The sequence below is a fragment of the Symphalangus syndactylus genome, chromosome 11, assembly GCF_028878055.3.
Source record: "Symphalangus syndactylus isolate Jambi chromosome 11, NHGRI_mSymSyn1-v2.1_pri, whole genome shotgun sequence".
NCBI classification, from domain to species: Eukaryota; Metazoa; Chordata; class Mammalia; order Primates; family Hylobatidae; genus Symphalangus; species Symphalangus syndactylus.
The window spans coordinates 54128230-54150668 of NC_072433.2; the positions used below are offsets into that span (position 1 = coordinate 54128230).

At 55.2% G+C, this 22439-nt stretch overlaps 3 protein-coding genes and 1 long non-coding RNA gene across 9 annotated transcripts in view; 2 read left to right on the top strand and 2 right to left on the bottom strand.

The window, feature by feature from the left end:
* Window positions 1-62: 62 nt before the first annotated feature.
* LOC134731723 (uncharacterized) lies at window positions 63-2145 on the bottom strand. Its single transcript, XR_010114230.1, has 2 exons — window positions 1695-2145; window positions 63-566 (listed from the first exon to the last, which is right to left on the bottom strand). It is a non-coding gene; the product is annotated as an uncharacterized lncRNA (long non-coding RNA).
* On the top strand, window positions 2102-6026 carry LOC129493116 (zinc finger protein 747). 4 transcript variants are annotated; one of them, XM_055298865.2, is made up of 3 exons: window positions 2102-2726; window positions 2867-2992; window positions 4004-6026. In XM_055298865.2, exons 1-3 carry the CDS (start codon window positions 2531-2533, stop codon window positions 4654-4656), a joined length of 975 nt encoding a protein of 324 aa, XP_055154840.1. In that variant the 5' UTR covers window positions 2102-2530; the 3' UTR covers window positions 4657-6026. The 4 variants fall into 4 exon arrangements, with proteins under 4 accessions (XP_055154840.1, XP_055154841.1, XP_055154842.1 ...); XM_055298866.2 differs by having other exon boundaries at window positions 4007-6026; XM_055298867.2 differs by having other exon boundaries at window positions 2867-2980.
* A 4161-nt stretch (window positions 6027-10187) lies between these two features.
* On the top strand, window positions 10188-13080 carry ZNF768 (zinc finger protein 768). Its single transcript, XM_055298815.2, has 2 exons — window positions 10188-10780; window positions 11054-13080. Exons 1-2 carry the CDS (start codon window positions 10210-10212, stop codon window positions 12565-12567), a joined length of 2085 nt encoding a protein of 694 aa, XP_055154790.1. The 5' UTR covers window positions 10188-10209; the 3' UTR covers window positions 12568-13080.
* An 866-nt stretch (window positions 13081-13946) lies between these two features.
* Window positions 13947-22439, bottom strand: part of ITGAL (integrin subunit alpha L) — a 53469-nt gene continuing 44976 nt past the window's right edge. For all 3 annotated transcript variants that reach the window (XM_055298803.2, XM_055298804.2, XM_055298805.2), the window contains 6 exons: window positions 20033-20146; window positions 19406-19462; window positions 19216-19314; window positions 18400-18495; window positions 17149-17259; window positions 13947-15637 (listed from right to left, as the gene is read on the bottom strand). In XM_055298803.2, coding sequence (XP_055154778.1) covers window positions 15464-15637; window positions 17149-17259; window positions 18400-18495; window positions 19216-19314; window positions 19406-19462; window positions 20033-20146 — 651 coding nt within the window. In that variant the 3' untranslated portion in view covers window positions 13947-15463. The remainder of the gene's footprint in view (window positions 15638-17148; window positions 17260-18399; window positions 18496-19215; window positions 19315-19405; window positions 19463-20032; window positions 20147-22439) is intronic.

Sequence of the window (22439 nt, forward strand, 5' to 3'; positions counted from 1 at the left end):
AAATTTTATCAATGAAGTGTAAGCATGTGTTTTTGTTGTTTTGGGAATTTTTATCAAGTATCTTCAGAGAAGATTATTTCCTGCTTTATTTTCAAAAACTGGAAAGGGTCAAAGAAAAGACAGTAGCTTGCTGGGCGCCATGTCTCACTCCTGTAATCCCAAAACTTTGGGAGGCGGAGGCAGGTGTATCATCTGAGGTCGGGAGTTTGAGACCAGCCTGACCAACATGGAGAAACACTGTCTCTACTAAAAATACAAAAATTAGCTGGGCATGGTGGCGCATGCCTGTAATCCCAGCTACTCGGGAGGCTAAGGTAGGAGAATCACTCAAACCTGGGAGGCGGAGGTTGCAGTGAGCCAAGACCGTGCCATTACACTCCAGCCTGGGCAACAAGAGCGAAACTCCATCTCAAAAAAAGAAAAGACAGTAGCTTATGTTCATGGCAAGCACCTCTCATCACAGTCCAGTTCCAAGGAAAAATTCCAGCGTTTTCTACACTGGGTGCCACGTCGTCTGAAATCAGCACATTCCATGGAGGAAGGAGTCCTGCTCTGTCGCATCTATCCTAGGGTTTAATGTTGGTAAATTAGTCACTCTAGCATTTGTACAAGGCTCCTTAAGACTCCTGCAGCAGTCGACCAAGCCCAAGGACATAATTGAATCTGGAGAGTCCTGGGGCCTTGTTTTGAAAAAGACTTGAAATACACATAGGAAGAAAGACATAAAAATAAATGTTCACTTGTCTCTGCAAAAAAAAAAACAAAAAACCACAAATATAAAAGCACCTGGCTTCAGCCACTTTTTCTGACTGCTCTCTCTTGTTAAGATCCCTGAGTACATGTAAAACAGATACAATTTGTATTCTTTTCTCCTGTTAGTCTGTCTACTGTCGATTCATTTTTTCTTATTTATTTTTGAGATAGGGTCTCCTAAGTTGAGCAGGCTGATCTCATTCTCTTGGACTCAAGGGATCCTCTTGCCCCGACCTCCCAGGCGCCAGGATTACAGGCGATTCTCAATCTGGGCCTAGATTGAACTAAAGAACCCACTAAGAGCTAAAAGGCGCGTTGGAGGTGACTCTGACTCCAGTACACAGGACATGCAAGAAGTCACGTGGAGCACAGCGTAGGCCATCAGGAAGTGTGAGAAGGAGGTCTCAGGGGAGAGCTGGTGACATTTACTGAGATAAAGACCCCAGGGGAAGCAGGTTGGTGTAAGAAAGGGATGAGCTGGGTTTGAGCCTAGGAGCCTTGGGCCATCCGCACAGGGGCAGGACGTCAGGGAAGCCAAGACCCTGGCTGCAGCTAGAGGGAGACAGGCGGTCGGGAGGCGTCCTGCACAGCACATGGGAGAAGCTCCTAGAAGAGAGGGCCCTCTGACTTTCTCAACCTTACCCTACTCTCCCCGCTGCTTCCGCCGTCTAGAAGCTCCCAAAATTTCAAGCTCCAACAAGCCTACAATAGAGGAGGTTCTCCCGTATCCACTCCATGGCTTTTGTGAAAGGAAAATAAATCTTGGGGCCCCCAAATCACTACGCTAAAGGAAAAAGTCAAGCTGGGGGCTACTTAGGGCCAACCTGCCTCCCATTCTATTCAAAGTCACCCCTTTGCTGGCTGACATAGATGCATATCTGATTGCCTCCTTTGGAAACGCTAATCAGAAACTCAAAAGAATGCAATCGTTTGTGCCTCACCTTCTGTTTCTTGGAAGCCCCCTTCCTGCTTCACGTCTTCCTGCCTTTGCTTCAAGTTGTCCTGCCTTTCCAGACAGAACCAATGTTCTTCTTACATACATTTATTGATGTCTCCTGTCTCCATAAAACGTGTAAAACTAAGCTGTGCCCCGACCACCTTGGGCACATGTCGTGAGGACTTCCTGAGGCTGTCACGCGCGCGTCCTCAACCTTGGCAAGTAATTGAGATCTGTCTCGGAATTTCTGGGTTCACACTTTTTGCTCTCAACATTGGGAAGAGGCTGCTGTCGCCGTTTCTGAAGACAAAACGAGAGAGTGATGGGCTGAAGTCCGATTATAAAAAGGTCCAGAGACGAAAACTAACTTCTGAGTTCACTAGGGATCCCTTCCGCCGGGCGCTCCTTTGTTCCCGCAAACCCGGGCGGAAGCTCTGAGCCGTGCCGCCTCACCTGGCGGGACCGGAGCATGCGCGGCTGGTTTTCAAGGCCGGCGCCTGTAGCCTCAACGGCCATTTTGGATTAGGGCACGGAGGGAACGCGGCCTGGAGGGGGGCCGCTGGCGGGGGGGCGTCGTCGTGGGTACAGTTGCGCAGGGGCAAAGGTCGAGAGGTCGCGCTGCCGCCGTTTTTTTTTTGAAGAGATCGTCCAGTTCTGACTATGGACTCGCAGCCAACGGCCCGTAGTTTCCATCCCCTCTAGTGGGCCCTCGGGGGCTCTACTGACCTCCCTCCCTCCCTTGGGACCGGGCCGGGGAAGTGTTCTCGGGCGCGGGAGGTTCCGCATGCCCAGGCCCGGCCAGGGGAGGTGACCGATACGTCGCTGGGGCTGACAGTCCGCATGGCGCCGCCTCTGGCCCCGCTCCCTCCCCGGGACCCAAACAGGGCGGGACTCGAGTGGAGAAAGCCCGGGGCCGTAAGCTTCGCCGACGTGGCCGTGTACTTCTCCCGGGAGGAATGGGGCTGCCTGCGGCCCGCGCAGAGGGCCCTGTACCGGGACGTGATGCGGGAGACCTACGGCCACCTAGGCGCGCTCGGTGAGAGCCCCAACTGTTCGCCTGGGCCCTGCGCCCCCACAGGCCCTGCCGCGCCTCTGGGAGCTGCGTGTGGAGTTGGGGGCCCCGGGGCCGGGCAGGCGGCCTCCTCGCAGCGTGGGGTTTGCGTTCTTCTCCCCCAGGAGTCGGAGGCAGCAAGCCGGCGCTCATCTCCTGGGTGGAGGAGAAGGCCGAACTGTGGGGTCCGGCTGTCCAGGATCCGAAGGTGGCTAAGTGTCCGACAGAAGCGGACCCAGGTGGAGTATCGGGTACTCAGTCCCATGGGGACTTCTCTGTTCCTGTCCCATCCCAGTACCCTCTGCCACCTCCAGCTACCTGCTTAGCAGTTTCCTCTCTGAACTGCCTTCTCAACTGCGGCCAGGAGGCTGAGCCCCTGCCTGGCTCCAGGATGCAGCCTAGAAAGGGGCTGTGATGGGGGCTCTGGCCCTGCCATATCCGCCCCTGAGTCCTCTGCGTGGTCACTACACTCTGGGGGATGTTTTGTTTTGTTTTGTTTTAGAGAAAGGGTCTCTGTTGCCCAGGCTGAGGTGCAGTGGTGCCATCATAGCTCACTGCAGTCTCGAACTCCCAGGCTCAAGCAATCGGCTCAACCAATCCTCCCGCCTGGGCCTCCAGAGTACCTAAGACTATAAACGCACTCGCCGCCACTTCTGGCTGTTTTTGTTTGTTTGTTTTTAATTAAAAAAATTTTAAAGAGGTAGAGGTCTTGGTGTGTTGCCCAAGCTGGTCTCGAACTCTAGCGATCCTCTATCTCGGCCTCCCAAAGCACTGGGATTACAGGCATGAGCCACCGCACCCGGCCTCTAAGTTCCGTTGACTCTACCTCCACATCATGACCCGCCCCAGTCGTTTTCCTGCACTATGGTTCCTATGCCCCCCGATCCTGCCCTCCCATTTCCTTCCTTCAGTTCTTGCCTCCAGCCCTACTGAACTTGGCCATGCCCTCCTGGTTCTGCCTTTCTTGGTGCTGTTCCTTCTGCCTGGAATATCCCCAGGTGTCCGCTCCTCCTTCCAGATTAGGCCCAGATGTTCATATTATCTCTGCCCTTCGCCTGCGGTGACATTTCCCCAGCCCCGAGGCGGAATGGACTGTTTCCTCCCTCCCGGCTCTGTCTGGCTCTGCAGCCAAGGAACAGGTGTCACTCCTCCATCTCCCAGGAGCAGCCGGGGGTCCAGCAGGCCTGTCCCTGTCCACGCGGGCTGTGAGATTCAATGACCAGGATGAGCCCAGCCTGAACTCTACCCTCCTTATCTCTCAGCAGATTCCAGAAACAAGGAAGAGGAAAGACAAAGGGAAGGGACGGGAGCCCTGGAGAAGCCCGACCCTGTGGCTGCCGGGTCTCCTGGGCTGAAGGCTCCCCAAGCCCCCTTTGCCGGGTTGGAGCAGCTGTCCAAGGTGCGGCGCCGGAGTCGCCCCCGCTTTTTTGCCCACCCCCCTGTCCCCCGAGCTGACCAGCGTCACGGCTGCTACGTGTGTGGGAAGAGCTTCGCCTGGCGCTCCACGCTTGTGGAGCACATCTACAGCCACAGGGGCGAGAAGCCCTTCTACTGTGCAGACTGCGGCAAGGGCTTCGGCCACGCTTCCTCCCTGAGCAAACACCGGGCCATCCATCGTGGGGAGCGGCCCCACCGCTGTCTCGAGTGTGGTCGGGCCTTCATGCGCCGCACGGCGCTGACTTCGCACCTGCGCGTTCACACTGGCGAGAAGCCCTACCGCTGCACGCAGTGTGGCCGCTGCTTCAGCCTAAAGACCGGCATGGCCAAGCACCAATGGGTCCATCGGCCCGGGGGCGAGGGGCGTAGGGGCCGGCGCCCTGGGGGGCTGTCTGTGACCCTGACCCCTGTCCGCGGGGACCTGGACCCGCCTATGGGCTTCCAGCTGTACCCAGAGATATTCCAGGAATGTGGGTGATGGCCTCAAAAGTGACTATCTAGACATTGTGGGAGGCCCGAGATGGGCTCAGGGGCCCGAACCTCTGCAGCGGCCTACAGGGAGGTCCCAGAATCCACGGCAAGAGCTGGCCTGGGGTGCGGACAGTCTGATCTTGGGCTCTCAGCAGCCTCTTCTGCCAGCACCTTGCTCCCGCTGTCCTGGGCTCTCCAAGGCCCCCTTTGCTGAGGCAGGGCTGAGGTGAGAACCCCCCAGACCTCCATACAGGGAAGCAAAAGCTGTTTCTCCTCCCAGAGATGCTAAGAGGATTGAGGTAGAGAAGAACCTTGTTTTCTCTGTTGTCTTTTTCTTTTTACTTTTTTAATTTTTTGAGGCGGAGTTTTGCTCTTGTTGCCCAGGCTAGAGTGCAATGGTGCGATCTCGACTGACTGCAACCTCCCCCTCCTGGGGTCAAGCGATTCTCCTGCCTCAGCCACCAGAGTAGCTGGAATTACAGGCATCTGCCACTATGCCCAGCTAACTTTTTGTATTTTTAGTAGAGATGGGGTTTCACCATGTTGGCTAGGCTGGTCTCAAACTCCTGCCCTCAGGTGATCCACCCACCTCTGCCTCCCAAAGTGCTGGGATTACAGGCATGAGCCACCTCACCCGGCCTTTTCTTTTTTATTTTTGACCCTCCCACAACGCAATACCCATTGTCTGTTTGTTTATTTATTTACTTATTAAGACAGCATCTTGCTCCTCACCCAGGCTGGAATGCAGTGGTGTGAACTGGGCTCACTGTAGCCTAGACCTGCTGGGCTCAAGGAATCCTCCTGTCCCAGCCTCTCAGATGGCTGTGACTACAGGTGGGCAACACTATCCTGGCTAATTTTTAAATTTTTTTGCAGAGATGGGGTTCCCACTATGTTGATCAGGCTGGTCTCAAACTCCTGGGTTCAAGCAATTCGCCCACCTTGGCCTCCCAAAGTGCTGGGATTACAGGGGAGCCACTGCACTGGCCTTCATTGTCTTTTTGCTGCACAACTTAAAAAACCAGTGACCCTGTATTGGATCTTGCCTGCAGTTGCTGTATTGATTTGGGCCCAGGCAGTGTTTTTAAGTGATAAGAATTAGTGGTGAAGATTTAAAGGGATATTTTGCACCAAAATCCAGGTTTCTGGCATCTCTTGAAAAATCCAAAGATTTCACAAGTCCACCTAGGCTCTCAGAAAGTCGCAGTTGTTGGGAGTTGGGCTGAAGCCAGAACTCCCAACTTACCGTGGCCCGGCCACTTATCCCATCAGCTCCTGACCAAAGACGAGTTGCCATTCATCATGGCTTGCTTTTAGTGTTTTTGGTGTTTATCTTAAAGTACAGCAAAGAAGAAAGGGAAGTATTTCTTGAACCCATGTCTGTGTCAAAACAGTCCTTGCATCTTTCCTGTCTTTAGGTACGCGCCATCTTTGCTGTCTTTAAGTATGTGCCATCATGGGCAGAAGCGGCTAGGCCAGGAACACCTGGTGTTAGATTTGTAGCCAGTGGCAACCGTACCCATCTGTATCCCCAAGTTCTACACGGAATCCCTCCAGCACTTAACGACTCCATTATCCATCTACCACTAATTCCTTTGTGGGCAGAGTCCAGCCATGGGCAGCCCCCTGCCCTGCTTCTGGTCAGGACAACACCTGCCCAAGGAGAGCAAGGGCCTGTGACCTCTGTTGGCCTGTGCGCCCTCGCCTGTCACCCAGCTCAGCCCTGTGTCTGGCCTACCCAGGGAATAAGGAAACAGATTTATCAGCCTGAAAGGAGGTAGAAGTTTTGGAGAAAAGACACCGTTTGGGTGTCAAGTAATGAACTGACTTTATTCCAACCTCATCTCCAATCTGATCCCACCTCTCTCTCCCTCAGCTTTTCTGGGGCGGGTTGACTCGTGTGTCACTTTATCACAGGGGCACATGGGGTGAGAAGAGGAACCTTGGCAGTAGGAGATAACTTTGTACCAGGTTTTAATTCCCAGTGTACATCCCAGTCCCCTCCTCTAACCCTCAACACAGCCTGGGGAAAGCCTAGCTTGCAACACCAGTTCTCAGTCCAGACTGACAGCCAGATCATGGCCCTGAGTTTGCCAATTAAAGGTGCCATGATTATTACTTAGAGGTCTCTGAGAGCTTTGAAGTTTGTAAAGTTTATTTAGGGCCCAGAAACCAGGCTCCAACTCCTCTGCTTCCTGCCCTCATGACCCAACTTTCCAGCATTTCGTCAATTTTTTTTAGTGTCGTGAAACCCTTAAGCCTTAGCCCCACCCCATTCTCAGCTCCTCAGTTCGTGGCACAGATATTTCCACCTAGAGGTAGGGCCGGGCTGAGTATCTTTTAAAAATGTAGCTACTCTGGGCCAGGCGTGGTGGCTCACACCTGTAATCCCAGCACTTTGGGAGGCTGAGGCCGGCGGATCTCGGGGTCAAGAGACTGAGACCATCCTGGCTAACATGGTGAAACCCCGTCTCTACTAAAGATACATTTTTAAAAAATTAGCCTGGCATGGTGGCACGTGCCTATAGTTCCAGCTACTCAGAAGGGTGAGGCAGGAGAATCGCTTGAACTCAGGAGGCAGAGGTTGCACTGAGTGGAGATAGCGCCACTGCACTCCAGCCTGGGCGACAGAGAGAACCTCTGTCTCAAAAAAAAAAAAAAAAAAAAAAAAGGTAGCTACTCCCTGGGCCCAGTTCCTCATCTATTGAATCAGAATCTCCAGGGATAGAATTTTATGCCTGTGAAAGTTTGCAAGAACTACTGCTGGGAACAAAACATTATTTTCAAACTGCTCTTAGTTTTGCAAGAGTAGTGGGCCTGTCCCCAATGTCAGGCATACACAAAGACCTCCATTTCTTTGTTTTTTCCAAAGGGCCCTGTGCCATGGCTGCTGTCTTCCTGGGTACTTAAGATCATGTTCAATACACTGGGGCATCTCCTCTAGCATCGGATGGAAGGCCTTTAAGAGGGCTTGTCCTTTGCATGAGGGAAGGGAGCAGTGCATACGGAAGCTCCTCTCACTGAGAAGTCTGTGAAGGCTCTCTAGCCTGCAGCGTTGGCCACGTTGGCTGACCATAAGCCTTGGCTGCACGCTAAATGGCTCTGCCATAGTGCTGGGCATGCCAGGAGATAATGCTGTTAACAAAGTGACCACCTGACTCAGGACATGCACAGGGCTCATCCTCATGGATGCAGAGGCAGGACAACGCCAGTGGACTCCCCAAGTTTCTCCTGCCTTGGATTAGCTGGTGTTGGGTCAAGATGTAGCCCTTATCAGAGGCTTTCCTAGGCTTGGAGCCTCTCACTGCTGTGGCTGTGTGTCAGGTGGAGGCTGGCTTCCTTGTGAAGTCCCTGTGCATAGATGGCACCCTGGTCCTGGAGGAGGCTGGCTGGAAGTGAGCCACTCTTACTCCAGGTGCCAGTGAGGCTGAATTTGCACGTGGAAATGCGGGTGCCTGGGCAGCATGAAGTCTTGGCCCAGCTTCTACTACACCTGGGACTTGTGGCTCATAAGAGTGCAGGCAGTGTACGGTGTCAGAGCTGTGGCTGGAGGTCTCGCCACCCATTTTTAGGGTGCGGCTGCTCTCCTGTGTGAATTTTGGTGGATCAGCAAGTTGGATGTCAGAGAAAAGTGTCTTGTGAAGGAGACGTGTTTCCTACCTGTGTGAGTGCTTTGGGGATGACCAGAGGGTACCCCATGTCCAGCTCTTCCCAAAACTGGTCCTCTTGTAGGTTGTTTGACTGTGGGCTCTAGTGCTGGACCATGTAAGCCATTCTTAGCAAAGGTTTCAGGACAAACAGACACTGGGATGGGAGAGAGCTATGGAGCTGGAAGCTGTTCCTCTGGAGGGCAGAAAGTTTTCCCCGCTTCATTCGTGGGATGAGCTCTTGTGATTTTATTTGTAAGCCTTTATTATTATTATTATTTGAGATGGAGTCTTGCTCTGTCACCCAGACTAGAGTGCAGTGGCAAGATCTCGGCTTACTGCAACCTCCGCCTCCCGGATTCAAGCGATTCTCCTGCCTCAGCCTTCCAAGTAGCTGGGATTACAGGTGCCCGCCACCGCGCCTGGCTAATTTTTGTATTTTTTAGTAGAGACGGGGGTTTCACCATCTTGGCCAGGCTGGTCTCGAACTCCTGACCTCGTGATCCACCTGCCTTGGCCTCCCAAAGTGCTGGGATTACAGACATGAGCCAGCGCGCCCCACCTGTAAGCCTTTAGATAGTTTCTCTCCACTTTTTAATCACTTGGCATTCTCCAAGTTCTTGTTCTCATCTCTTTTCAGGCCATCCTTCCTCCCAAACATTCTCTTCCCTTCATTTGTCTGGGTAGGCGACAAGAAAACACGACCCATGGCTCCTGCATCACACAGGGGCATCGGCCTCATTAACTGTCAAGAACGCTGCCAAACTTGTTTCAGCACGAAGCGTAGAAAAAAAGACAAGAACTGGATGATATTAAGTTGTCTGTCCAGGCTCACTTCCTCAATTCAAAGCTGCACCCGAGGCAGTGTTTCTCAGGTTCCCTTCCTCTGCAAGCCTCCATTCGAGTCAGACAAGACTGGAGAGTTGTTAGATGCCTCGAAGGCCAGATGGTTCTCTCAGTCCAATTCTCCTCTATATCACCCTCACCTGGAAGGAATCCTGCCTCCCTGTGAGGAAATCTAACAACCGGGGACTAAGGCTGCCAGGGATTGAGTTAAACTCAGGCGCTGGGGAAGGTGGACGGGAGAGGCAAGGGGTGTGAGGCTGACGAGGAGGAAGGGTGTCGGTCCTCAGATCTTTTGGCTTTCATAAAACATAATGGAGGTTAAGTGGGGGCGGGAAAAGTTTTGAAGGCATAGCCCCGGCTGAAGGGGAGACGCCTGGCACCTCCCTCCCACTACCTCCTGAAGGCGCTCTGGCGGACAGGGGAGGCGGACCCGACCAGAGCACCCCAGGCCAATCAGGAAGGCGCCTGGCGTTCCCTGGCGACCATTAACGCCCAGCCGTCCGCGGGGTTGGAGGAGGCGGGGCGGATAGAGCACGAGCCCCCTCGGCCAACCGCCGGGCTTCCTGGGGCGGAGAAGCGGTGCCTCTGGGAGCCGGGGCGGGGCTGTCTCCTTGGCAACTATCCTAGCCCTCGAGGAAGGAGCAGGGAGATCAGGGGAGCCGAGCTGGGTGGGGGCCGGAGGAACGGGAGCGGGCGCGCGCAGGTGCCGGGGAGCGGAGTTCCTGGAGGGGGTCCCGGGCTCAAGGACCTCGGCGAGGCCAAGGGGAGTCCGTCCCGGTTCCCGAGGTGCTGCTGGAGCTGACCGGGAGGCCCGGGAGGGGAGGGAGCGAGACACCGCCCCCGCTGGCGCCGAGAAGCGTCGCTCCTTCTCGCTGACCTTGGTCTCGCTTGTCGCCTCGCCCTTGGCCACACGCACCGACGACGCGGGGCCCGGGAGATGGACAGACGGGCCTCTGGAGGGACGGAGGCCTAGAACATAGGCACACACACTGCCCCGGCAGCCCCGCGGGCTCCGGGGCGTCCGATCCTCGCCCACCCAGAGGCCGGGCCCCTCCAGCCCAGGGTTAATGCCAACGAGTTTCCACCTCCAGCGGCTCCTAGAGAGGCCGCGGCGCGAGCCGGCGGGGGGACCTGGCCGCGGACGGACACTTCCTGTGCGGGGGAGGGGGGCGCCGGGCGGCCGTTGGACAGTACAGCCCAGCCTGGGGCCGGGGGCCAGAAGGTGGGGGCTCGGGCGGGAGCGGGGGGCGGGGGCCGCCGGGGTAGTCGCGAAGCCCCTCATCCCCGAGGCCGCGACTCGCGGGGGTCGGTGTGGGCCACGGGGAGGCCGAGACCTTGGGAGGGGGCGGGGCCGCGGGCAGGGGAGGGGCCCGGCGCGCTGGAGAGGCGCGGGGTCAAGACGTCCGGCCTCGGGGGCCCGGGCTGGGCCGCCGAGTACCCTGGGCGGCGCTGAGCGGGCGGGCGGCGGGGGCCCGCGGCTCAGGGCAACCCAGGCCGGGTCGCGGGATCGGCCGCCATCGCCGCCGCTGCTGCACTGGGATCCCGCGGGGATGGAGCGGGAGGCGTCGCCGTGGGGCCTCGAGCCCCAGGATGTGCAGAGTTCTGACGAAATGAGGAGCCCCGAAGGGTCCCTCAGAGGTGAGGAGGGAACGCCTGTCCGAGGAGTGGACCTGCGCGCAGGAGAAGGGGCTGTGGCTCCAGGGAGGGAGCGAGGGCCCGGGTCTGGGACACCGGGACTCGGAGGAGGGGCCGGCGGGGACTGGGGTGTCTTGGGTCAGCTGAGGGGGGCGTGGGAATTTCAGCACTTGTCTAGGGGCCAGCGACCCTGCATGTGAGGTGGGAGGTGTGTGGTTGCTAATGGACCAAATGACCTTCCAGGTCTCACACGATCTGGATTCTCTCATCCTGCAGGCAACATGAGTGAGAATGAGGAAGAGGAAATTTCTCAGCAAGAAGGTTCTGGGGACTATGAAGTTGAAGAGATACCATTTGGGCTTGAACCCCAGAGCCCTGGGTTTGAGCCACAAAGCCCAGAGTTTGAACCCCAAAGCCCCAGATTTGAGCCTGAAAGCCCGGGGTTTGAGTCCCGAAGCCCTGGGCTTGTGCCCCCAAGCCCTGAGTTTGCATCCAGAAGCCCTGAATCAGATTCTCAGAGCCCTGAGTTTGAATCCCATAGCCCTAGGTATGAACCCCAAAGCCCTGGCTATGAACCCCGGAGCCCTGGCTATGAATCTGAGAGCTCTAGATATGAATCCCAGAACCCTGAGCTCAAAACCCAAAGCCCAGAATTTGAAGCTCAAAGTTCCAAATTCCAGGAAGGTGCGGAGATGCTTCTGAACCCCGAAGAAAAGAGTCCCTTGAATATCTCCGTAGGAGTTCACCCCCTGGACTCCTTCACTCAGGGGTTTGGGGAGCAGCCCACAGGGGACCTTCCCATAGGGCCACCTTTTGAGATGCCCACAGGGGCCCTGCTGTCTACACCGCAGTTTGAGATGCTTCAGAATCCCTTGGGTCTCACAGGAGCCCTTCGAGGTCCAGGCCGGCGGGGTGGTCGGGCCAGGGGTGGGCAGGGCCCTCGGCCTAACATCTGCGGCATCTGCGGGAAGAGCTTCGGGCGGGGCTCCACCCTGATCCAGCACCAGCGCATCCACACCGGTGAGAAACCCTACAAATGTGAGGTCTGCAGCAAGGCCTTCTCCCAGAGCTCTGACCTCATCAAACACCAGCGCACCCACACTGGCGAGCGGCCCTACAAATGTCCCCGTTGCGGCAAGGCCTTCGCCGACAGCTCTTACCTGCTTCGCCACCAGCGCACTCACTCTGGCCAGAAGCCCTACAAGTGCCCACATTGTGGCAAGGCCTTCGGCGACAGCTCCTACCTCCTGCGACACCAGCGCACCCACAGCCACGAGCGGCCCTACAGCTGCACCGAGTGCGGCAAGTGCTATAGCCAGAACTCGTCCCTGCGCAGCCATCAGAGGGTGCACACCGGTCAGAGGCCCTTCAGCTGTGGCATCTGCGGCAAGAGCTTCTCCCAGCGGTCGGCCCTTATCCCCCATGCCCGCAGCCACGCCCGGGAGAAGCCCTTCAAGTGCCCGGAGTGCGGCAAGCGCTTTGGCCAGAGCTCGGTGCTGGCCATCCACGCCCGCACCCACCTGCCAGGCCGCACCTACAGCTGCCCCGACTGCGGCAAGACCTTCAATCGCTCCTCCACTCTCATCCAGCACCAGCGCTCCCACACGGGCGAGCGGCCCTACAGGTGCGCCGTGTGCGGCAAGGGCTTCTGCCGCTCTTCCACGCTTCTGCAGCATCACCGGGTCCACAGCGGCGAGCGGCCTTACAAGTGCGATGACTGCGGAAAGGCCTTCTCCCAGAGCTCCGACCTCATCCGCCACCAGCGGACCCACGCGGCTGGCCGGCGCTGACCTGGGGCCCCAGCAGGGGTGGGAGGTGTGGGCAGAAGATAAGAGGCCAGGGAGGTAGAGGAACCTTTAGGGAGGATAGTGGAGAAGCCGCAGGAGAATGGAGGAGCTGAGGATGCTGGAAGAAGAGGACCAGGGTGGAGGAAGTGACATGCCCTGGAGACTTGTGGGAAGTGGGTTGGAGGGAGGCCAGGCCGGCAGCCGGAGGCCCTGGGAGAAATGGAGAGAGGTCAGCGGAAGGCTGGCCTCAGCCGCAGCTCCTCGGTGGGTGCCTGGCTTGGCAACTGCTAGAGCAGGGCGGGGGGAGGGCGGGGGATTACCTAATTAGAGTGGGTTAGCTTAGATTGGTAGCTGCTGAAACCCTTGAGTCAGGAGCGGGTAAAAGGTAGGTGAGGTGGGGAGTGGGGCCCTGGGGTGGGGCCTGGGCCTCTGCGTGCAAACCCCAGCCTCCCTCTTCTTCCTCAGGCTTTGGAGCCCCTGAGTTTGAGTTCAATAAAAACTTTATGTGGTAAACGAGACTTGTTCTTAAAATGTGTGCGTGGACAGCGCTCTGGGAAGTGGGAGACACCAGTAGTAGCCGGGGGCCTTATCCAGGAAGTGCTTTGCTGCTGCTGCTGCTGTTAGAAAGCGGGTCTTGCTGTGTTGCAGCAGGCCACCACGCCTGGCTGGAAGTGCTATTTGTTTCTTTCTTTTTTTTTTTTTTTTGAGACGGAGTCTTACTCTGTCACCCAGGCTGGAGTGCAATGGTGTGGTCTCGACTCACTGTAACCTCTGCCTCCTGGGTTCAAGTGATTCTCCTGCCTCAGCCTCCCTAGTAGTTGGGATTACAGGCGCCCACCACCACACCCGGCTAATTTTTTTTTTGTATTTTTAGTAGAGACGGGGTTTTCACCATGTTGGCGAGGCTGGTCTCGAACTTCTGACCTCATGTGATCTGCCCACCTCAGCCTCCCAGAGTGCTGGGATTACAGGTGTGAGCCACTGCACCTGGCCTTTTTTTTTTTTTTTTTTTTTTTTTTTTTTTTAATTTTGGAGGCAGTATCTTGCTCTGTGGCCCAGGCTGGATTGCAGTGATGCGACCATCGCTCACTGCAGCCTTGACCTCCTGTGCTCACGTGATCCTTCTGTCTCAGCCTCCTGAGTAGCTGGGACTACAGGTACATGCAACCAGGCTCAAGTAAGTTTTTATATTTTAATTTTTTGTGGAGACAGGGTTTTGCTATGTTGCCCAGGTTGGTCTCAAACTCCCGGCCTCAAAGGATCCTCCTGCCTTGGGTTCCCAAAGTGCTGGGAATACAGTTGTGAGCCACAGAGCCCAGTCAGAAATGTTCACTTAATTGAGTAGGGCTGCAATATTGCACCAGCACAAAAACACCACAAAATTGGACAGAATTTCACATTTATTGGATAAATACATTGCAGGTACTGTGCTTGGCATTGGAGCTCCAAGTTAGCAGACGTGGTTCCCACCTTGAGCTCAGTCTTTCTGTGGGGGCCACTGCACAGGTGTGGTGGGTCCTGGGAGAGGGTGTGGAGCTAGGGCAGGGGCAGAGCCTGGAAAGACAGCCTCCAAGGATGGGGATATCACGGGCCCATGCCCGCTTTTTATTTTTATTTTTTCCTTGAGACGGAGTCTCGCTCTGTTGCCTAGGCTGGAGTGCAATGGCGCAATCTTGGCTCACTGCAACCTCCACCTCCCAGGTTCAAGCAATTCTACCTCAGCCTTCTGAGTAGCTGGGACTACAGGTGTGTGCCACCACGCCTGGATTTTGTATTTTTAGTAGAGATGGGGTTTCACCAGGCTGGCCTCTAACTCCTGACCTCAGGTGATCCACCCTCTTTGGCCTCCCAAAGTGCTGGGATTACAGGCGTGAACCACCGCGCCCAGCCCATCCCCTCTTTTTCTGTGTCTTCCCACTGGCTCTGTCATTAATTCAATGAAATTATGTCAAGCACCTACTAGATGTCCCACGCCCTGACATATCACAAGGCATCCCAAAGTGAACAAGACAAGTATGGCCTTTACTCTCGGAGTTCACTGAGAGAGAGCTGCTAAGTACGTCAATCATTACACAGGGAAGAAACATCCAGGCTGCTGGATGAAGAAACATGACGTGTGCTTTGAGGGAGTAGTGCAGGCTGGTGGAAGTGTGAAAGACGTGGGGACCCAACCAAGTCTGACGTGAGCTGGGATCTGCTGGCCAAGGAAGGAGGGGTGGCGAGATGGAAGGTTCAGGCAGAGGGAGCCGTCTGGGTGAACGCAGGAAGACAGGAAGGAGCCTGGCCTGGGAGAAAGGCTAGTGTCACCGGAGCTTCAACAGGGAGGCAGCATGGCTCTAGAAGAGGCTGAGGAAGGCCACAAGAGTCTTATTTTGCAGGGTGCTGGAAGGCATGCCAAGGAATTTGGTGTTTGGCCAAAAGCAAGGCGTGTGCCGCAGTCACGTAGTGACACAGGTCACATTTGCTTTCTGCCAGCAGAAGAGACTGGACTCCAGTGCAGGGGAGTGTGCAAGGACAGGTTCTGGGGGGTGGAGGCATTGGTGGACATCCCAGGGCAGGGGTGAGGGCCAGAACATCCCTAGGTCCTGAAACTACAGTTTCTCCACATTTATATCAAACATTCTCTTCCAAGGAAGGAAACCAAGAGAGGCTGGTGAACCGTCTGGTAATGACAAGTCCTCACTTTTGCAGCCCTCTTGGCTGGTCCCTCAGCAGGTCTTACCTATGAGCCTGCAAAGGAGACAGGCAGGAATGAGCTCCATGTTCGAGATAGGGAAACTGAGGGCCAGGGAGGGGCAGTGACTTGCCCGAGGGCACACGGCGGAATGCAGGCAGAGGCAGAGTGGCCCTGGGCATCCTGAGTCCAATTCTGGACCCTCTGCACATCACAGGCCTGGACTCAGTCCTTGCCACCGCCACTCTCAGAGTCCTTCTCGTGGAGGGGCTTCAGGCAGCCCGGATCCCCAGCCTCTTCCCCAGATGCCAGCTGCTTGGAGTCTTCTGCAGGGATTCCATTCGGGACACCTCCGCCAGCCTCCATCTTCTCCTTCAGGTTCCGTTTGAAGAAACCAACCTGTACAAAGACAAAATTTGAATGAGCAAAGAATTCACTGAGCACTTTGGTCCCAAGAAAATGTGAGAACACTTTTTTTTTTTCTTTTTGAGATGGAGTCTCACTCTGTTGCCCAGGCTGGAGTGCAGTGGTGCAATCTCAGCTCACTGCAACCTCTGCCTCCCAGACTTAAGCAATTCTCCTGCCTCAGCCTCCTCAGTAGCTGGGATTACAGGTGTCTGCCATCACGCCTGGCTAATTTTTGTATTTTTAGTAGAAACAGGGTTTCACCATGTTGGCCAGGCTGGTCTCGAACTCCTGACCTCAAGTGATCTGCCCTCCTTGGCCTCCCAAAGTGCTGGGATTACAGGCATGAGTCCCCTAGCCCAGCGAGAACACTTTATTTTATTTTATTTATTTTATTTTATTTTTGAGATGGAGTTTTGCTCTTGTTACCTAGGCTGGAGTGCAATGGCACCATCTTGGCTCACCGCAAGCTCCACCTCCCAGGTTCAAGCAATTTTCCTGCCTCAGCCTCCTGAGCAGCTGGGATTACAGGCATGCGCCACCATGCCCAGCTAATTTTGTATTTTTAGTAGAGACAGGGTTTCTCCATGTTGGTCAGGCTGGTCTCGAACTCACGACCTCAGGTGATCATCCGCCTCTGCCTTCCAAAGTGCTGGGATTACAGGTGTGAGCCACGGTACTCAGCCTTCATCTGTAACTTCTACTCAGGCTTCAAATCCCACCTCAAATGCCACCTCTCCTGGGAGGCCTGCCGGGCCCTCACAGCCTAAGTGAGGCTCCTGGGTTCTAGGCCCCAGGCCACACAGGCCCTTTGCAGCCCTCATTCTGCTTGCTTCTGCCTGTGTCCCCTCTTCGACTGTGAGCGCCACAATGGCAGGGAGCATGTTTGTGGCATGTGCCTCTGTGTCCCTGTGCCTGGGACAGTGCCCAGAAGCCAGAAGGACCTCCATATTTGGCATACTTCCTTTTCCTCTCCCAGGATGCCTCGTCCTGGCTCTGCCAGGGATGGGCTGAATGACCTTGGAAAAGTCTCTCTTGCTGTTTGTGTGTGTGTGAGACAGGGTCTCGTTCTGTCACCCAGGCTGGAGTGCAGTGGCATCATCATGGCTTACTGCAGCCTTGACCTCCTGAGCTCAAGGGATCCTCCCACCTCAACCTCCTGAGTAGCTGGGACTACAGTTGGGTAGCATCACGTCCCCCTAATTTTTAAAATTTTTTGTAGTGGCGGATGCTTTCCATGTTGCCCAGGCGGGTCTTGAACTCCCAGGCTCACGTGATCCACCTGCCTCGGCCTCCGAAGTGCTGGGATTACAGGTATGAACCACTGCACCTGGCCCTCGCTTGTTCTTTGGCCCTCAGTAGCCTTCTCTGTTGAAGGAGGGAGTAGGCTGAGGCCCCCTGGCTCTAATGCCCTCTGGCTTGGTATTCTCCTCCCTGGCTCTCACCAAATCCCCTTCCCCAGCCTGGCTGTCTCAGCAATGCCTGTGACCCCTGGAGGCACCCACCTTGTACAGCACTATGAAAATGAGCAGCAGCAGCAGCAGCCCCCCGATGCCGCTCAGCACGTAGAGGTAGAGCATCTGCTTCTCATACACCACGTCAACCTTCATGACGACCTGGGGGCAGGGGGAGGGGAGTGCCGGAAAATGCCTTTTCCACCCCTGAAAGTCCCTGTGAACCTGGTCCCATTCCCCATCTCCTCCTATCCGGACTGCATCACCCGCCTGGAGTCTCCAGCTGCAGACCCTCTCCCTTTAACACGTCACCTATTGCAGTCGCTGCCATGACTTGGCCAACACACAGCTTAGGCAGCCCTAGGCCTTCAGTGGCTTCCCTGGAATCTCATGCAGTTCAGCATTCAAAGCCGTCCAGAATCCGGCTTCTGCTTACCTGTTAGATGCATCTTCCCTCCTCCCCTCTGCCTGCTAGCCACACTGAACATCCTGCTTTTCAAACCTGCCCTGCCAACGCTCACCACAGAGGCCCCTGGCCTTGCCGCTGCCTCTGCTTAGAGCGTCTTTCTTCACTGTCTGACTCTTGGCTTGGTAACTCCTTTGCTAAGTTGCCATCAGAATGATTTTTTTTTTTTTTTGAGATAGGGTCTCACTCTGTTGCCCAGGCTGGAGTGCAGTGGCATAATCACAGCTCACTGCAGCCTTGAACTCCTATGGTCAAACAATCCTCTCATCTCAGCCTCCCGAGGCACTGAGTACAGGCGTGAACCACCACGCCTGCCTCTGACAGATCCTTTTGAGATGAAGTCTCACTCTGTCACCCAGGCTGGAGTGCAATGGTGGGATCTCAGGTCATTGCAACCTCTGCCTCCCAGGTTCAAGTGATTCTCTCACCTCAGCCTCCCGAACAGCTGGGATTACAGGCGCCCACCATCATGCCCGGCTAATTTTTGTATTTTTGTAGAGATGGGGTTTCACCATGTTGGCGAGGCTGGTCTTGAACTCCTGACTTCATGTGATCTGCCTACCTTGACCTCCCAAAGTGCTAGGATTACAGGCGTGAGCTACTGCGCCTGGCCTTGATTGAACTTTACTCGACACATAAGTCTACTACATCTCAGGCAACTTTGGGGTCGTGTGCCCACCAAGGGGAGAAGAAGCTTCTCCCAGGCTGATGGCTCTAGCAATGGGGAAGTTCTGACTCGCACAGAGCCCAGGAGCTCTCCCACATCTAGGTCTGCCCCGGGGCTTCTGGGCTCCCTCTGTTGCCTGTTCCTGGGGCTTCCAAGGAGGTGGAGATACCTGGGCCAGGGAGGCGTTGCTGCCATAGAGGTGGAAATGCTTGCTGCTGTTGAAGGAGATGGAGAGGGAGCTGCAGAGGCTGAACATGGAAGAGGCCTGCGGGAGTGGGGAAAGGCGTCAGAACCCGGGAGAACGAGGACAGAACCCACTGGCTTCTGCCCCCACCGCAACACAGTGGGGAGGGGCAGAGAAGGGGTTCCAGCGGGGTGCACCCATCTCTACACAACACTTTATTGTGGTATTCTTTTCTTTCTGTTTTTTTTTGAGATGGAGTCTTGCTCTGTCACCGAGGCTGGAGTGCAGTGGTGCCATCTTGGCTCACTGCAACCTCTGCCTCCCAGGTTTAAGGGATTCTCATGCCTCAGCCTCTCAAATAGCTGGGATTACAGGCATGTGCCACCACGCCCCGCTAAAGTCTTGTATTTTTAGTACAGACGAGGTTTCACCATGTTGGCCAGGCTGGTCTAGAACTCCCGACCTCAAGTGATCCATCCACCTAAGCTTCCCGAAGTGCTAGGATTATAGGCTTGAGCCCTGCTCCAGTCTCTACTGTGGCACCCTAATATGTCACTGCCCATTGTTGTAAGGAAACTTTTCTATAAAGAACACGTAGGAACTATCCATAGGCCCATGGAAACAGCATTGCAAATTTCACAGAAATCATGGTTCTCTTTCACCTGTGACTGTGTAAATGGGATTTTTCATCAAGATGGAAAAGAAAAATGGAGGCAGACTGTCTGGTGGGAGCCCACCCACAACAACCCCAGGCATCGGGGCCCCCACAGCGGCTCCACATCTGTTAGGAGTGGGGACTACCTCGATCTCTCCCACCAGCTCCAGGGTCCCGATCACTTGGACGAGGATATCCTGCCTGAAGACAACAGGGCAACGGAACAGGGCTCCGGGGAGACAAGGCTGACGAGGATGAGGAAAGGGGGGTCAGGGTGGTCTCATTCCGACCCGTGTTCCGCCCAGTCCCACCGTCTCTCAGCTCACACGCCCATACCTCAGCTGCATCCGGCAGCCTCTCCAGATCCTCATAGTGGCAGGGCACAGGAGGCTCCTAGGAACAAGCGACAGGTCTTTAGTTAGAGCCTCCCCAACCCAGATAAGACACTGGCATCCCAGCTTTCCCCTGCCCTGGCCCTAGCCCTGGCCCTGCATGAGTTCAGACATCTCTGAGTCCAGCAGGATCTGAATTCATCCATCCTTACTCCCCACACACCCAGCCTTGCCCCCTTGATTTTTTTTTTTCTTTGTTAGAGACAGGGTGTTGTTCTGTCACCGAGGCTGGAGTGCAGTGGTGCGATCATAGCTCACTGCAGCCTCAAACTCCTGGGCTCAAGGGATCCTCCCGCCTCTGCCTCCTGAGTAGCTGAGACCACGGGCACGGGCCACCATGCATGCCTGGCTAATTTTAAAATTTTTTCGTAGAGACTGGGGTCGTGTTATGTTGCCCAGGCCGGTCTCAAAATCCTGGCCTCAATGGATTCTCTCACTTCAGCCTCCCAAAGTGCTGGGATTTGGGAGGCAGAGCCACCGTACCTGGCCAAGCCCTGCCCTCTGTACCCTCAAATGCACTCACCCCCAAGACGTGGGGAGGGCAGCCCCTCCCTCTACAGGCAGCACTCACCATCTGCACGCTCCACTGGTGTGTGATGGGCCCCTCGCTGGGAGGCTGTGGCACCCCAACCACAGCCTCCAGGGTGGGTATGTTGTGGTCGTGGATGGAAGGCTGGATCCTCACCTGGCACAGAGGACAAAGGATGCAAAGCCCTGAATGCCAGCCACCCCAGCTGCCACCCAGACCCTGTGTGCCCTTGCACGTCTCTTCCAGTCCTCATTAGCTGAGTCCCCAGGGCCCTTGTCGGTTAGGCAGTGTCCAGTGACTGGGCGTGGCCAGCTTCCGTCCTCAGGGCCTTGCAGTGTGGTTTCCATGCTCTTCCAGCTTTCTCCACCCAGCACGCTCTCACACACCCTGCAAGGGCCTGCTCTAATATTATCTTTGAAGGCTTTGCTGACTCCCCAAGGACAGGGCAGCTCCCCTTCCTGGGCTCCCACAGCGTGCTCTGCGTCCCCAGCAGGACGGCGAAGGATCTGCTTGGATGTCTGCATCTCCACTAGAGCATGAATTCCCTGAGGACAGGAGCCATTCTTACTCCACCTCCAATCCCCTACTGCTTGACACAGTGCCTAGTGTGGTGGCTCACACCTATAATCCCAGCACTTCGGGAGGCCGAGGTGGGTGGATCACTTGAGGTCAGGAGTTTAAGACCAGCCTGACCATGATGGTGAAACCCCGTCTCTACTAAAAATACAAACATTAGCCAGGCATGATGGCGCAATCCTATAGTGCTGGGTACTCCGGAGGCTGAGGCAGGAGAATTACTTAAACCTAGGAGGCGAAGGTTGCAGTGAGCTGAGATCATGCCACTGCACTCCAACCTGGGCGACAGAGTGAGACTCCGTCTCGAAAAAAAAAAAAAAATTTCTGAGCACCTTTTATTAAAAAAAACAGCTACCTGTGTTAAGGCTGGGAGACTCAGATAGGTATAAGAAAGTGACACAGAATTGGTACTAACAATGTCTCAGGAAGCAGGGAAATGTATCAAATTAGAAGGATTCTATCATTTATTCATTCAACAAACATTTGTGGACACTTGAAATACCAGTTAAATTAAAAAGGCCAAATGTCAGGGGCAGTATTTGAATTTGACTGTGAAAGATGGACGGGATTTTTTTTTTTTTTTGACGGAATATCACTCTGTCACCCAGGCTGTAGTGCAGTGGCACGATCACGGCTCACAACAACCTCCACCTCCCAGGTTCAAGCAATTCTCCTGCCTCAGCCTCCCCTGTAGCTGGGACTACAGGCACACACCACCACACCTAGCTAATTTTTGTATTTTTAGTAGAGACAGGGTTTCATCATGTTGGCCAGGCTGGTCTTGAACTCCTGACCTCAGGTGATCCACCCACCTGGGCCTCCCAAAGTGCTGGGGTTACAGGTGTGAGCCACCACACCTGACCAGATGGACAGGATTTTAACAGATGAAGGAAGGAGAGGGCATCCAGGAAGAGACATGCAGGGAGCCAGGATGGCGCCAGGTGAGAGGGATGTGGCTGGAAGGAGGGTGCCTGGGAAGGAGAACAGGAGCTGAGGCTGGAAACGAAGCCCAAGATCACACTATGGGGCCTGGAAGGCTTGAGAGTGAGGAGTTGGAGCAGCATCAAGGAGGCAGTGGGAAGTCACAGAAGGTGGCAGAGGAAGACAGTGGCTCCAGGGAGGTCCATCCCCTGCAGGCATGAGCTGGAAAGAGGCTGGGAGAGGCGGGTCATGGCCCATGTTGGGAGCCTCTCTCAATAGTCCAGTTGCAAGAAGGTGAGGAACCGGGTCTGGGCAGTAGCAGAAAAAGGACACAGACAACCAGACTCTGGGAGGCAGTGGGACAAGGCAGGAGGAAGGAGAAATTCACCCAGACACGTAAGTTTTCCTTGAGGAAGAGACGGTGCTTTCAAAAGATTCCACACAAGCCAGAGGAGACGCTGGCTTAGGGGAAGACAGCAAATTTGGTTTAGAATATGTTGAGACCAGGCCGGGCACAGTGGCTCATGCCTGTAATCCCAGCACTTTGGGAGGCCAAGGTGGGCAGATCACCTGAGGTCAGGAGTTTGAGACCAGCCTGGCCAACATGGTGAAACCCTGTCTCTACTAAAAATACAAACATTAGCCGGGCGTGGTGGCGGGCACCTGTAATCCCAGCTACTCAGGAGGCTGAGGCAGGAGAATCGCTTGAATCCAGGAGGTGGAGGTTGCAGTGAGCTGAGATTACGCCACTGCACTCCAACCTGGGTGACAGAGCAAGACTCTATCTCAAAAAAAAAAAAAAAAAAAAAAAAAAAAAGAAAAGGTAAAAATAAAGCACCAGGCACGGAACCTGGGTTTGGAGACTGGGCAGGATGCCAGCACCTAGCTAAATACATAACTTAGAATAGGCCAGGTGCGGTGGCTCATGCCTGTAGTCCCAGTACTTTGGGAG